Source organism: Priapulus caudatus, unplaced genomic scaffold (assembly GCF_000485595.1).
Source record: "Priapulus caudatus unplaced genomic scaffold, Priapulus_caudatus-5.0.1 Scaffold6, whole genome shotgun sequence".
NCBI lineage: Eukaryota > Metazoa > Priapulida > Priapulimorpha > Priapulimorphida > Priapulidae > Priapulus > Priapulus caudatus.
This window is the reverse complement of record NW_014577067.1, coordinates 929,556-943,441: the sequence shown is the minus strand read 5'-3', so window position 1 is coordinate 943,441 and position 13,886 is coordinate 929,556. Positions and strand designations below refer to the sequence as shown.

Sequence of the window (13,886 nt, the reverse complement as noted above, 5' to 3'; positions counted from 1 at the left end):
TATGGTAAGAGGGCGCTTTGAAATGGCGGGAATACGATTTCTATTTCCAAATATGATACGGCAAATATCTATGCAAATATACATTATATTGCGACGCTGTATTTAGAAACATTTCCCAATTTGTAAGTTACAAACTTATCTTATCTTATCTTACAAACCATTGTGTGAGTGAAGTGATACTGATATACAATGACAGGTAATTCTAAAAAGGTACCACACAACAAGGTCAAGGGGCATCGCCATCAGTATGCCACATACGTGAATCAAAACAGAAATGCATTGGTACGGAAATACCCCTTCCTCCGCCCTGACCAGATCAGGCGCAAGCTGCGACAAATGTGGGAGGCCGAAAAATTACCAAAGGCACTACCTCAACCAACAATCGCCAGCCAGTAAGTTCTGCTATTCACCACGTACAGTGTCAGTAGGAATTATACTGATACGTAACTTATATAGCTGTTTGTGCCAATTACTATTCGGCACAAACGCTATGATTATGAATACAAACTAGTGCATTATTGTCAATAATATTGATACTGATACTGATGCTCATATACTCATATCCATAGGGGGCATTCCTATTTGACAACCCCAGGTTTAAAACCCCTAACCCTAACCCTAACCAAACTCACGACATGGGTGTGTAAACGCTACTTGTACCGCCATAGGGTCTATGTCTCCCAGGGTACTGCTGGAACGTACCCTGGGTACGGTCCGCCGTCCGGTATACCGGAACGTACCCTGGTAACTATCTAGCTGATATGGTTAGGGTTAGGGAGTAGGCGTAGGGGACTCCCTAGACTCGTTAGTGGAGTAGGCGAGCCTGGCGAGGTACGGTCCGGCATATTAGATAGTAGTATTTAGTCCCAGGGTACGTTCCGGTATACCGGACCGTATACGTTCCGGCAGTACCCTGGGGGACATAGACCCTATCAGCAATACTGATAGTGATACTGATAGAACGGACTGACTCTTATGCCTGATTGGGTGATTCATCAGTGATTGCGTGGTTATCTTAAATTCCATTATCATGATTTCATTGTATGATAATCCGTGATCAATCATTCAATCGTGATCGGTTGCGCAAACTTGCGGCAAACTGATCGATGGTTGATGATAATCCATTATAGGCATTACCATTCATGACAATTAAGTGTGCATTAGCTGTGCATAGTGATCAGTAATTGATGATTTAATCCATGAATCATTATGACGTATGATCATTCGATCATCGGCTGTACAAACTGATCGCTGATCGATGATAATCACTACATGTGAGTGTGTATGTGGTCATTGCGTATATATGAACATATCTATACAATAGAGATACTAAAACCTTTTTCATGTTTGCAGTGGAGAAAAAGTTGCTACGTCGAAGAAACCACCAATTAGGAATAAAGCGGCTCTGTCATCGCGTCCCTTGCAGTCCAACAACTTTAGCTATGATGACAGCAGTGATAACAGCAGCGATGTGACCGGTGAAGTGACCAATAAATTGCTGTCCTACAGACAAGCATATAAACCACTTGTGCCTTCAGTATCCTCCTTGCAAAATGACAAGCCGGATGTGCAATCAAGGGGTACAGGACAAGACGTCATTGGTAGAGCAGATATTTTTCCACCAGTGCATATAAACACACGTATGCATTCACCCACAAAATAGTGATAACATTGTTATTATTTTTGTATTATTATTATTGATTTAATTGCGGCACATTGGTAAAAGTGAGATCATGGGCTTGCAAGCTGCTTGCCATCAGTGAAGATGCAAAAAACTCATAGGTACAAAGTACGTGAACTATGGGCTTTCTTACACACTTACACACTTGAATTAATTAATTTTTACAATTTACTTAGACAGATTTTTGGTTGCATATTGTCTACCAATGTTTTCTTTTAGTGTTTTTTTTTCATTTACTTTCTTTACATAAAACACATATTCCTTAAAATTTCAGATGATTTCAAAGAGAATACAGGTAGGAAGAAATACAAGGGTAAAAAATCAGCAAACTCCAACAATGATACGGCGTCTGAAGATGTATGGAAAACCCGAAAGACCTACACACCAGGAAACAATGTTAAACTTGCGCCTCCGATTGTGGTGTCGCAAACAACTATTATGCCACCTGGAATACTGGTTTTAAGGTACAGGTATTAATGTTCATACATAAGGGTTGCTTGTCATACCCCCTGATTGGATCATATAATATTTATGATGTACAATATCCCTGACTTCATTTCCCCTCGGCAAAACTAGAATGTGATATAAGTCAGATTTTTTTTTTTCTACTGTTAAAACCAGCAATAGATATCAGTCAATAATATGTTTTTATACTCTTAAATTGGAATGGCTTAATTATCTTGGGTCGTTCATACTGCAGCTAACCCAGACCATGTCCATCTTTAAGTATTTAGTAGCACTTAATATTTATGTAATTTCATTTAAAAAATGTTTTCATAGTCATTAGTGGTCTTCACAATGCAGTAGCTCGAAATATTGTCATGTACAAGTAACAGTCATTTAAAACCTATATAAGCATGCAGTTATTTAATATTATTTTTTTCTAAACAGTGAAACAAAGGCAAAGCAACCTAAACTTTCATCGAGGGTTAGTTTCTCTGAAGTCACCGAAAGCCTGATCATTTCACAGGATACAGTCGATGCCAGTAGCCAGTCTACGCAATGCAGCAATCAAGAAGATGTTCCTGAAATTCATCGTGAAAGAGACCCTTCTGTTAAGGAAGAGAAGATTATCAAGACAGATGCGAGAGTGACTGTTAGAAGCACGAGAGGTATTAAGAAACTACGAGAGTTGAAGCTGACTGAAGACAAGCTTGGTAGCTGTGCAGCAAGTACACAATTAGAAGAGCAAGAGAATAAACCAGCTAAGGAGACTGCCAGCATGATGTCGAAGTCGCAGCGATCAAAGTCAGCAAGACGAAAGCCGCAGCAAGTAACGTCACGGGTCCGCAAGAAGACAAAGCCAGCACACGAGCAAATGCGATCGGAAGGAGCGAGAGGTCAGACTTCGATGCCGTTCTGCAGTTACGACTTTGACGAAATCAACGCTTCGGAGCTGAACATTGAGACAGAAATGTCATTGAAACAAATGCCCTTTCCTGTTACGGAGACTACTTTCTCTCCTGTTACAGAATTAGCAGATGATGTCATTGACAGTCCAGAGTCGCTAGACGGAAGGTTGTTGGACATAGCCGTGAAACCTAATCTGGTTACATCACATAGACTGGAATCAATACCGACTCGAATGACACAGGCGGTGAAGGAAAAAGGGCAAAAAGAAAACCAAGATCGGCCAGGGAAGGCACGTAACATTCAACCCAAAGTTAGAAGAGATGGCAGAGAGCAGGAACAGCAGGACAAAGTAGATATTGCGGGAGATGCCTCTTCGTTGCTCCCGACACGCAAGCTTAGGTCCAGAAGAGTAGTTGGCAAAGACGAATTAAAAGAGGCCCCAAAAGATTCTTCACCCTCCCTCTCTTGTGCATCAGAAAGCTACGAGCCCTCCACTCTACCCAACACAGGACCAAATGAAGCTGCTATGCAGGATGTACCTGCTTCACTAGCGGTTACCACTCGCCGCGTCATCGGCAGACGTAAAAAACTCGACGGCGACAACCCACAACCGACCGATCGGGGAAAAAACACCACGCACGATGCTTCTCCCGAAAACGCCACAGTGGGCCTCGCGCGAAATGCAGGGAAACCGAGAGAGGATGTCTCGAAACTAGTTCGACTGCCACGCTTCGATGCGCTTGGTTTCCGCCCGGCGAAGTTTCTCACGAGCACGCCCATGCCGGTTGGCAACGTCTGCGGAAGTCCCGGACACATCACCGTATGCGCGGACGTACACGCTAGACACGAGATGTCGCCTCTCAGGCCTGCAGCGGTTGCAAGGAACGCGTCCGGAGATGCGCTGAGCAGGAGAGGGGTACCAAACGGGAGCATAGTGTTCATTCAACCGACTCTGAGTCCCGCGGGCACGCCAGTGAAGGGCAAGAAGGGCCGGTGGAAGGGCAAGCCTCTCAAGAAACGCGCTTCTCCAGTACGCAAGACGGACATTGAAGCTGTGCAGACAAGAAGCGGCGAAAAGCCACCTGTACAGGAAGCTCCATGCGAAAAAGAAGAAGTCACAGGTTTTTCATCGTGTTCTTTATGGAGTAGTAAACCAAGGCTAACTAGATTTGTTTTGTTGTCTATAGTAATATTTATAGTAAGTGCTGCAATTATGAATGATCTTGTTAGATGGCTTTTTGACTTTAGACTCACGTCTTAATGTCAACATGCCTGTGTATTTGAAAGCCAGTCATTCGTAAAAAGTTCAAGCACGCATGCTAACAAACTTGTCAACATGCGTGTGTATTTGAAAGCCAGTCGTTCGTAAAAAGTTCAAGCACGCATGCTAACAAACTTGAATCTTTTATGACCGTGTATTTGTCATGAAAATAGCCAGGTTTCATCGCAGTTTCTGAGGCGTGCTGTACCTGTGGTTAGTTCATGGAGCGATGTTTCAAGCGTTGCCACACATTGTCTTGTTTTGCACGCAAAAGGTGATGCCCCAGTGACGACAAGGTCGAGCGAGTTGGCCTTGAACAGAGCTGTGAACAGAATGAGGGATATCATGGCTTCGTCGCCGCCATTGCTGACATTTGACCTCGAGGATTCCGCATCGCCCAATCTTAGCCACGCAAGTTCAGTGAGTACTCGTACACGAGTCACGACCGACACAACTATAATAATGTATATTGTATGCGCCCTAACTATCAATTGCCGTCTGCTTTGTGTTAGTCAACGTAAGATAAACCCAGCTAAATTCCTAATATCTAGGTGCATCTGAGAAACTTGCCATTAGAAGCATCCAGATATTTGCACGTGCACGTGCGCGCGCACACACACACGCACACGTGTGTGCACCTGATTAGATATGACGTCATCAGTTTATACTTCACTGCGAAACATCGTCCCCTCGTAATTTTCTTTCTTTCTTATAGAATTCAGATGAGTATCTTGTGCAGCTAACAGATGAAATGATCGATGGGGATCATCTTAGCTGCATTGGCACTGTGCCAACACTCTCACCGCCAGAGCCTGAACATACCAAGACAAATGGCCCACAAAAGAAATCTGTGACTGCCAAGTCAGCCCTGACCAGAAGATCAAAGCCTTCAAAGCGAGAAGTGACCCACACAATAGTTAAGGTATGCACGTGTTGTGTACGTAAGGTGGCGGTACGACTAAACTACCGTCTATATACATGACATGGTTGTGCACACATGAACATTTCTTGGAGCTACACATTTTTATGGCAGAGCAGATTTTTTTTCTGTGAATTGGTAATGCTGCTTACTCAAATTTCTTTCTAGTCACTATTTTTAGCTCATCTGACGAAGTCAGATGCAGCTTGTAGAATCGCAGGATCATCCGTGCGTGCGTCGAAACTGGGGGGTCAAAGGTCAAAGGTCAAGCAGTGTAAAAGAAGGGAACATTCCCTCCTTAACTTAAGGTATAGGGAGGAAATGCAGAATTGCGGCACAAATCTAAACGGCTCGACCTAGGCTCGTGATAGTCGGTGTATAGCACCATGGTAGGAAAAGCCATTACTGTGCCGAAATTGGAGGTCACAGGTCAAAGGTCAATCGGGCACAGGGCAAATTTTAGACATTTTCTGAAGACATGGTCTGACGGAGTGATTGAAAAACTTTTTTGTTTCAGCGGTGACCTAGCATTTTTATGGCTTTATTGAAAGGACCATGAAATGTACTTTCTGCTGACATGCAAAGAATAAGTGTCGGATAACCTTTTGACCCTCAAGAGGAGGGTTAAACATGGATTTGTTGACTGTTAACAAAGGACTGAACTGCTTTTGCTATTGTGGATGTGAGGCTACAGTTCAATTGCGAAGGCAAATGTTTGTTTAACAAGGTTTGCGCTCCTTAAATCATATTATTTTCTAAAGCAGTCTGTATTAGCATCCTGAGTAGCAGTCTGTATTAGCACACTGTAATGAACCCTGAATGCTCGCGTGGGTAGGCAAAAACATTGGGGGCAACCCATTACGCATGCATGGGGGTGAACTGGCACTATTCTAATCATAATTATTGCCTGGCAACCTGCAATGCAGATGTGTTAACTTACAGCTGAGCGAAATTCTCGCCTGCCTGAATATACTTGGATTTTAGCAACTCAATGGAGTGAGGTTATCACGCACGAAGGGTGATGCCATCTTTGATTATTGATGACACTTGCACGCGCCATCTCGCGGCAACTGCTTTTGCTATTAGAGCCTCCTCCACCCGCCCTCTCCCCCCCACCACCACCACTACGGTCGCGCTTGACGCATATCCATGATAACATGTTAATATATCAAAGTCATTAAAGTTACACAGCTGTATCTTTATTACTGTACTACCGGTATAGCAAAGCCTAGCTATCATAGATTTTAGATCTGTATTAGTAGTATCGAGAGAGGCTCTGAGCGCGAACGCGGTGATGGGAGGGTGTTCTTCATTCGTTTGCCAGTGAGTTTAGCATCAGAACACCTGCCGTCAGGTGAGCGCTGTCGCTCTGCGGCACTTGTTAATTTAGAGAGAATGAGTTTTTTAGTATTTCAGTACAGGCTCACACTTTTCCTTATTCTGCTTGGTTTACTTGTGAAGTGATTCCAAGTCAAAGCTATCGGTTATGCATATTGTTTTTGTTTTTCATAATTTTATTGCATTCTTTATCATAATGTCTATTTCCACCATCACTATACTATATGGTTATATTTTATGACCTCCGCCAAGGAGGTTATGTGTTTACCCTTGTTCATTTGTTTGTTGGTTTGTTTGTCTGTCAACAGGATATCTCAAAAAGTTACAGACAGATTTTGATGATATTTTTTGGACGGTTTTAACCAATCGATTAGATTTTGGTGGTGATCCGGATCCAGGATTTTTTTGTGGGGAAGACTTCGGATGCATTAAAAATTCATTAAAAAAAATCCTGGATCTCTTTTTTTCTAATTTCTGAAAATGTCATCAAAGTATTGGGTGTACCAGCAAGATGGGGGGACTGTTACGCTGTGGCGGAGGTTTGCTATCTCCGATTGCTCTTATTTTCATTGTTTTCATCATGATCATTGTCAGCAGCAGCAGCAGCAGAAGAAGAAGCAGCAGCAGCAGCAACAACAACAGCAACAGAGGATGAGTAATCCTAACAAAGAGATGCGCATTGAGGATATGTTTGACCTACCAGATGACAAAGCAGTCTACAAAACCCGTGGTTACAAGCGACGACAGTACGTATTGCCTAAAATTAAGGCATCTTTTGTCTATTTGGAAGTACTTAAAGTGCTATTACATGCAAAAATCTTTATAGATAATAATTAATTATAAATATAATTCAAATATCTTCTAAATTCATAGGAAGATTATTGGATTGCCAGTAATGTATGAATGAAAAGCAATGGATCTTCAAAATTGAATAAGATTACATAGACCGAGATATCTTTAGTAATGAATTGTGTATCATTCTCTTTAGGGTGTTAAGCACACAACCGACAAAGAAACGGGCAGAGGATGGGCACGATACGTGGATATAGGTCAAGGAAATGTGAAAGCTGCATTACAATAGGCAAACAAATGGCTGTTATTCAAACGAATCGTTTCCATTTGTTGTCAATGGTCCTCCATGGACCACCGATCTATGGCTTAACTGAAGTGTTATTTGCAAGGGATACACGTGAGTTGTAAAGTCCAGTTGCATTCGCTTGTGTTTCTAACTATCTGAACCAGTGAATGCCATTTGGAATATTTCTAGGCTGTGTGAAAGTGTTAGCAGGAGTCATGTGTGCATTACTGTCATGAGACGTGTCAACTTGTATCGATGTTGTATAGTATCATAGATTATTATAATATAGTATGAATCTTAGCACTTTTCGTACATGTCCAGGATGATCGATGAATGGATGGTCCAATGCAAATCGCAATTATTAAGACAGCATTGCCAAACTTGGCATGAGTGTGTGTTTCAGCCTATATGTGGGCCAGTCAGATCATAGTCTTATTAGCTACCACCAGAGGGGGCTGTTCGTTTGGTAACCTCGTGAGCACAATTTAATGAAGAAGCTCTTACACAAACCATCTGCAACCACTAATGAATGTTAGTACAGAGGTCTGAAAATACTAAAATTTTAAATATTATTTAGGATCTAAAAAGCACCTATTCATTTTCGATCACTGATCCAAGTTGGTAACCAGGAATGATTTAGATTGTAGCATCTTTTCCTGTGTAATACCGTCTGTCATGAGTTACATCAGTTCATTATCAACCATATTTGCAAAATAACCATGTAGTCAAAGTTGTTTGTACTGTTAGTTATAGTATATATTACGAATGCCCTAATCGTACAAATTAAATTTACGCGTGTCTTCCCAAGACCATTATTTTGTAGCACTATGACTCGTTGTTCACTTATATGTTGTATACTAGTTTAGCTTTAGTAACAAGAAATTGTTATGGCATAGCATTTCACTTTGCATATTCAATTATGTTGCCTTAGGCAATATACTGGTGATTATTATTCTATTATACTTTACTGTGCTTCTTATGGATTTCTGATTTGTTTGAATTATTTTTTTTTATCTCTAGCAATCAAGCTGTACCAATTTGTTATAATGAAGTAGAACAGCATAATATTTAACAATACCCTTTTTTTACCTAATGCACAGCAAAATTGCTTAGTGTACATTAATTTTTTATTGAATATTATTATAAACCTATCTATCTACCTTGCTTATAAAATCAACACACACTGTACACATTAGTTGTCTTCTAAATGAAATTGCATGTGCCAGAAAATGTTTATATTGTACGAAATTTAGCAGTAGTCTTATTGCATAAACCCAGGAATTCTGTGATACATCTTGTTGGTGTGAAACGTCTGAATTAAGTATTTCCGACAATCCAATGCGACTATTGTAATAATACAGCAGTGACTGATATGAAATAAAGTGAAGTACACGGAGTAGATTGACTTAGTGATAATGGCCACATGGGAGCACGTTGAACGGTTGTCGATCGTTGAAGCTTTCCTTCGTTACTCATCATATCACGTAAACATTGGATCTATAATTACAGACCAACTATGACGACTATTCCACTACAGTGCCCATTGACACAGCGAATCCTGACACCAGCGCCAGAATCTTTGTCGACTGTGGAATGACACCACATTGGTCTTAACATTGAATCTTTCTCATAGACTATTGATAGAAACATGGTGAATTTACGATTGTCTCATACGCAATGTGTACAGATCCCATCTACGAGAAAAAGTTCATGCTAAGGCTAATTTTGTTTCTGCAAATGCGCCCGTTGTTACTAGACCCAAGTTTGCTCCGTGTAATGAGTATAATCTCCAGCTCAGTGGTGTCATGCATGAGAAACAATTATAGAAATATCACCTACATGTGAATTTCATGTGGAATGAGCACGACATCACAAAATCAGGACCTGGTTCTCAGTGCCTAACTGTACAACATAAAAGTTTGCCTGTACACACATAACCACACTACAAGACTTCAACTTTCACTCTGCTGGGTTAACTAATCACCTGACGTAGTTAGAATTTTGACAGCTCCCTTTCGTATAGAACCCATCTAGCCATGGATATAACATAGATACATTCTCTTTCATCCGTTATCGAACTAAACAAGCATAAACAATAAGAATACTGTGCCAGCGTGTATTCTATACATTTCGTACAATCTCAGACTATCTCACTCTCGAGCTTAGAGGACTCTCGCAATAATTTAATGTACCAGCAACATTTCACTTCAAAACGTAATCTACCTGTACATTATTGATCAATGCATTCAGCAGCTCTATGCTCAAAACAAAGTGAATAGATGGCTGTGGCGTATCCAGCATAGGGCGGAGCCGGCGTACGCCCCCCCCCCGTTTGCAGGCCCAGAAAAAATAAATAATGAAGTGTTTCAAATCCTAAATTGTAGTGTTGAGTCTAGGATTGAGATAGTGTCATCAGACATCAGAATATGACCCACAGTATGCCTCAGATGGCAGGAAAATGGCTTAAATATTTCAAAATTTCCAGGGGGAGCATGCCCCCAGACCCGCCTAGCGCTGCCGTGCCCCCAGCACGCGGGGTTGCCTTCGGCAGCCCAGGTACATTTTGCTGCCCTGTTCGTCCATATCTGGATACGCCACTGGATGGTGTAGTTTCACTGCTGAACCCCTTTACTCACTACACGTAAAATCAGTGTGAATTATGAGATAAACACCATCGCAGCCACTTTATTTCTTTGTTGTTCCAAATCCAGAGAATCCCATTAAAGAAGCCATGTCCGGATCGAGGCTTTGCTCAATCGAATCGTCCGCCTTTCTCTTTCGATCTTTTCTCTTCTCCCTCTTGTACTGCTTCTGTTTCTCCTCCTAGAATGTTGCGCAGTTTGAAGTAAAAATTACCAGGTAAATCGAATAAAATACCATTCGTACATTTTTTACGGAGAACAGATGGTACCTTACAGTTTTAAATAGAAAGGCAACTAGTTGATTACCATTCCTATATCTTCTATCAACCGAATGTGTTTATTTAATCATGCAAACCCACTTGTATTATTGAATTATGAAAAAAAAATTATTTAGGCAGCAATAAATGTCATCCATGCCCCAGTGCTGTTATTTTCTCCACGACAGACTACTCACTTCTTCACGCAGTTCCTGTATTCGCTGCTCGAAATCGTAGTCCTTCTTTTTCTCTTCCATTTTCTTCTTGTTCAACTCAAATCGTTTCTTCACCTGATCAAGAGTTGATCGCTCTACTTTCATTGACATGCCCAGATTACGCTGATCTGTGAAATAAACCGAACAATCTGAACATTGAATATTAACCAAATGAACACTGAAGTACCATGTACTGTAGTTTTTTTCCTTTTTTTCCACAGGCCATGTGTTTCATGTTTTTTGTATGATTATTCCTGCACCAACCCATAGCTCGGCAGAGGTCGTGTTAATTATTATAATAATTGTTAATATATACATATATATCAGGAGCTAATAATGACAAATTTTTGTCATTATTAGCTCCTGATATATATATATATACACATCTGCTGTGTTTTAGCTGGTAATAAATTTCTTGTACATACGTTTTTTTCCATTGATGTGGTCAAGGAAGTTTATGGAATCTTTCACTATGCAGTCACAGACATTGCAGTAATACCTAAAACAAGTGTGGAATACAATCAGATAGATGTTTTGCAACTTTCACCTAAAAACAACATTAAATAATAATTTTTACAAGCTTACACTACATGAGCTTACAATACTGATAATGAAAACCACAGTCAATGATATTATCTTTGTCAACTCTAGCTTTGCTACACGTTTTGCATGATTGTTTATAACATTTTGTTTCAAATACTGTAATATAAAACAGTAAGCTCTGCAGAAACTAATAAATAACAACACAAAAATTAAGCACATTGAAGCATAACTGCTATGAAATTGGAAATTTGTGTATGACTAGAGAGATGCCTTACCCGCCCTGACATGCTGCTGGTGTTGTCTTTGTAATAACTTGACTTTTTCCAAGTTTAGACTCAAGATCAACCTAGATGATAGTATGAGAATATATACGAAAACCTTGTAAAAGTAGGTCTAGATTGGTTAAATTTGTTTTTAAGATCATGAAATGACATGGTACATAATCTAACTTGAAACTCGTATTTGCATTTGTGTGGTAGAATAATGTCAGACTCGTAAACATCAGTTGAGTCATTCGTCTTAATCGTCAACCACAACCCACACAAGGCAAGTGGAGCCTCCGCCTACACACATAAGGGTAGAGGCAAAAGCCTTTCTACAATAATAAGAAAATACACCTACATATTTATATTTGAACTGATTGCTAGGGATGGAATTATCATACACAAACAACCATATCTGAAGTGGAGGATATATATTTTTGACCAGATTTCTTATACTGACATAAAATTGTACGTTTTTGATATTGATACATCTTTTACTAAATTGTACCTTGTCACACGACTTCACATACTGGGACAAGATGGTCTCTTCTGGATTACTCCCTATATATCAATAATTAACATCATAATATCTATTATAACTACATATAATTAACTAATTAAACAGATTAATAATTACTTTATAGTCTCGCTGCTTTAGCAACTCCCTCTTGACAGGCATCTCCTTTGACTGAATGCCGAGAGCCATTCTTTGCTCCTCTTCGATCCGCTCCTTTGCAAGGGATTCATAGTGATCTTTGTCCCACTTCTTCCTGTGATCTTCTACTTTCTGTGGGGAAAAGGTTTATCATAGTTGTAGCCTCTGGGGGAAAGAGGGCAGGTGTCCCCTTAGATTTTGGAGCAAAATAGAAAATAATGGAACAAAATGACAATTACAAAAACACAATTATCCCTTCAGCATAACTCTATCTTACATGTGAGCTATTTCTTGGAAAATTTGCCCTCTCCTCCCCTTAAAAATTTGCTGTGCCTATCGCGCTGAATAACATCCATACTAATGTTGCCATGACTACAGTCAAGAGTTTAAGTTAAATGTGGGATCCAACCAAAAAGGTAACCATGTAGGAAAACACAGTCAATTTCATAGGCAACCGTAGTGGTAGAGTGTTAGGTTAGGGTGCGTTATTTGGATGGATCGCTGTTTACAATCACACGCATCAACACATTATGCACGTTTGTTTCTTATACGATTGTATCAACATTAATTATTGACTCTGCTGGCGAAGATGGATTTTAGCAGATCTAATACGGTAGCATGGAAAATCCTAATAATCCTTTATCATCACCCGCTGCTAGTTATGAACTATCCTGCGATAAGGACAAGTGACACAACTGACAGGTCAACCATCTGAGAAACATCTGCATTCTTAAAGGGAATAGGAGCAAGCAATCACAATCAGACTGATCAAAAACAAACTCATCCATAGATATTTGGGTTAAGTTTGGTATGGCGACTTTGCTGGGAGATTTTACATTTGTCAAATACCATCATTTATTTAGAATACAGTCAGTCGCTATAATACAATAGTGTATTGTTGACGACACGAAGAGATAGACAGAGTGCTAAATGAATGCATAATTATTCAATATTGTAAACAATGGCTGCAGATATCAAACACGAGGAAGATATTCATCGCATGCCATGATCAGTGATGCCTGATGGATGACAAAAACAGTGTCAGTGACGCTGAGAGGGTCTATGTCCCCCAGGGTACTGCCAGAACGTACCCTGGGTACGGTCCGGTATACCGGAACGTACACTGGTACTATCTAATATGCCGGACCGTACCTCGCCTACTCCACTAACGAGTCCAGAGAGACGGGGTACAAGATGGCGTTGCGCAAAAGATGCGTTATTCCCCGACCGCCGAGAGCGGTTAAGCCGCGCACTTCCGCGGGACTGGGCGCACGCGACCGCGGGTGTTGTATGTAGCATCTCGCGCTGCCCGCTATACGAATTCGCGCGCCGAAGGAGGGCGGGCGCGCGAATCCGTATAGCGGGAAGCGTAACATCGCACAGTTTTCGTGAGACGTACACCGGCTTGACTACGGCGGCCTTGGGGGAGGGCATTTCCTGCTGCTGCTGCTTTGCTGCTCCAGAGCCGCGTTGCAGCAGCTAGCAGGGACCAGGGGGCCGTTGTCAGAAACAAAATTAGTTGCAACATTAGTCTTACCATTAACTTCCACTCGTAAACCGTTGACAGAAACATCGTAATGTTACGAGAACGAAAAATCCTCGCAAATGGCATTTGTTCTCTTGTTTGAAATGCTTGCCACGCTTGCCACGACTCTCGCGTCTCGCGTTACAGTGTGAGAAT

General features: G+C 41.0%; 2 protein-coding genes across 6 annotated transcripts in view; one reads left to right on the top strand and one right to left on the bottom strand.

Moving 5' to 3' along the window:
• The first annotated feature begins 8 nt into the window (after positions 1-8).
• LOC106805344 lies at positions 9-8,613 on the top strand. 5 transcript variants are annotated; one of them, XM_014806924.1, is made up of 8 exons: positions 9-392; positions 1,354-1,601; positions 1,956-2,145; positions 2,573-4,155; positions 4,570-4,715; positions 5,011-5,217; positions 7,147-7,298; positions 7,541-8,613. In XM_014806924.1, the coding sequence occupies exons 1-8, from the start codon at positions 190-192 to the stop codon at positions 7,599-7,601; spliced, it is 2,790 nt and encodes a 929-aa protein (XP_014662410.1). In that variant the 5' UTR covers positions 9-189; the 3' UTR covers positions 7,602-8,613. The 5 variants fall into 5 exon arrangements, with proteins under 5 accessions (XP_014662410.1, XP_014662402.1, XP_014662395.1 ...); XM_014806916.1 differs by having other exon boundaries at positions 1,354-1,640; positions 7,153-7,298; XM_014806909.1 differs by having other exon boundaries at positions 1,354-1,640; positions 7,150-7,298.
• A 97-nt stretch (positions 8,614-8,710) lies between these two features.
• The window catches only part of LOC106805394 (zinc finger matrin-type protein 2-like), a 10,416-nt gene continuing 5,240 nt past the window's right edge, over positions 8,711-13,886 (bottom strand). Inside the window, exons 3-7 of the mRNA XM_014806963.1 lie at positions 12,188-12,337; positions 11,563-11,633; positions 11,170-11,243; positions 10,727-10,872; positions 8,711-10,453 (exon numbers count right to left, since the gene is read on the bottom strand). Coding sequence (XP_014662449.1) covers positions 10,316-10,453; positions 10,727-10,872; positions 11,170-11,243; positions 11,563-11,633; positions 12,188-12,337 — 579 coding nt within the window. The 3' untranslated portion in view covers positions 8,711-10,315. The remainder of the gene's footprint in view (positions 10,454-10,726; positions 10,873-11,169; positions 11,244-11,562; positions 11,634-12,187; positions 12,338-13,886) is intronic.

Excerpts from the sequence above, each read along its gene's own strand:
- LOC106805344 (XM_014806899.1), top strand. The coding sequence starts at position 190 with ATGACAGGTAATTCTAAAAAGGTACCACACAACAAGGTCAAGGGGCAT. Across the intron at positions 393-1,353 it reads CAACCAACAATCGCCAGCCA|TGGAGAAAAAGTTGCTACGT; the intron begins GTAAGTTCTGCT and ends TCATGTTTGCAG. Across the intron at positions 5,218-7,146 it reads TGACCCACACAATAGTTAAG|CAGCAGCAGCAGCAGAAGAA; the intron begins GTATGCACGTGT and ends GATCATTGTCAG.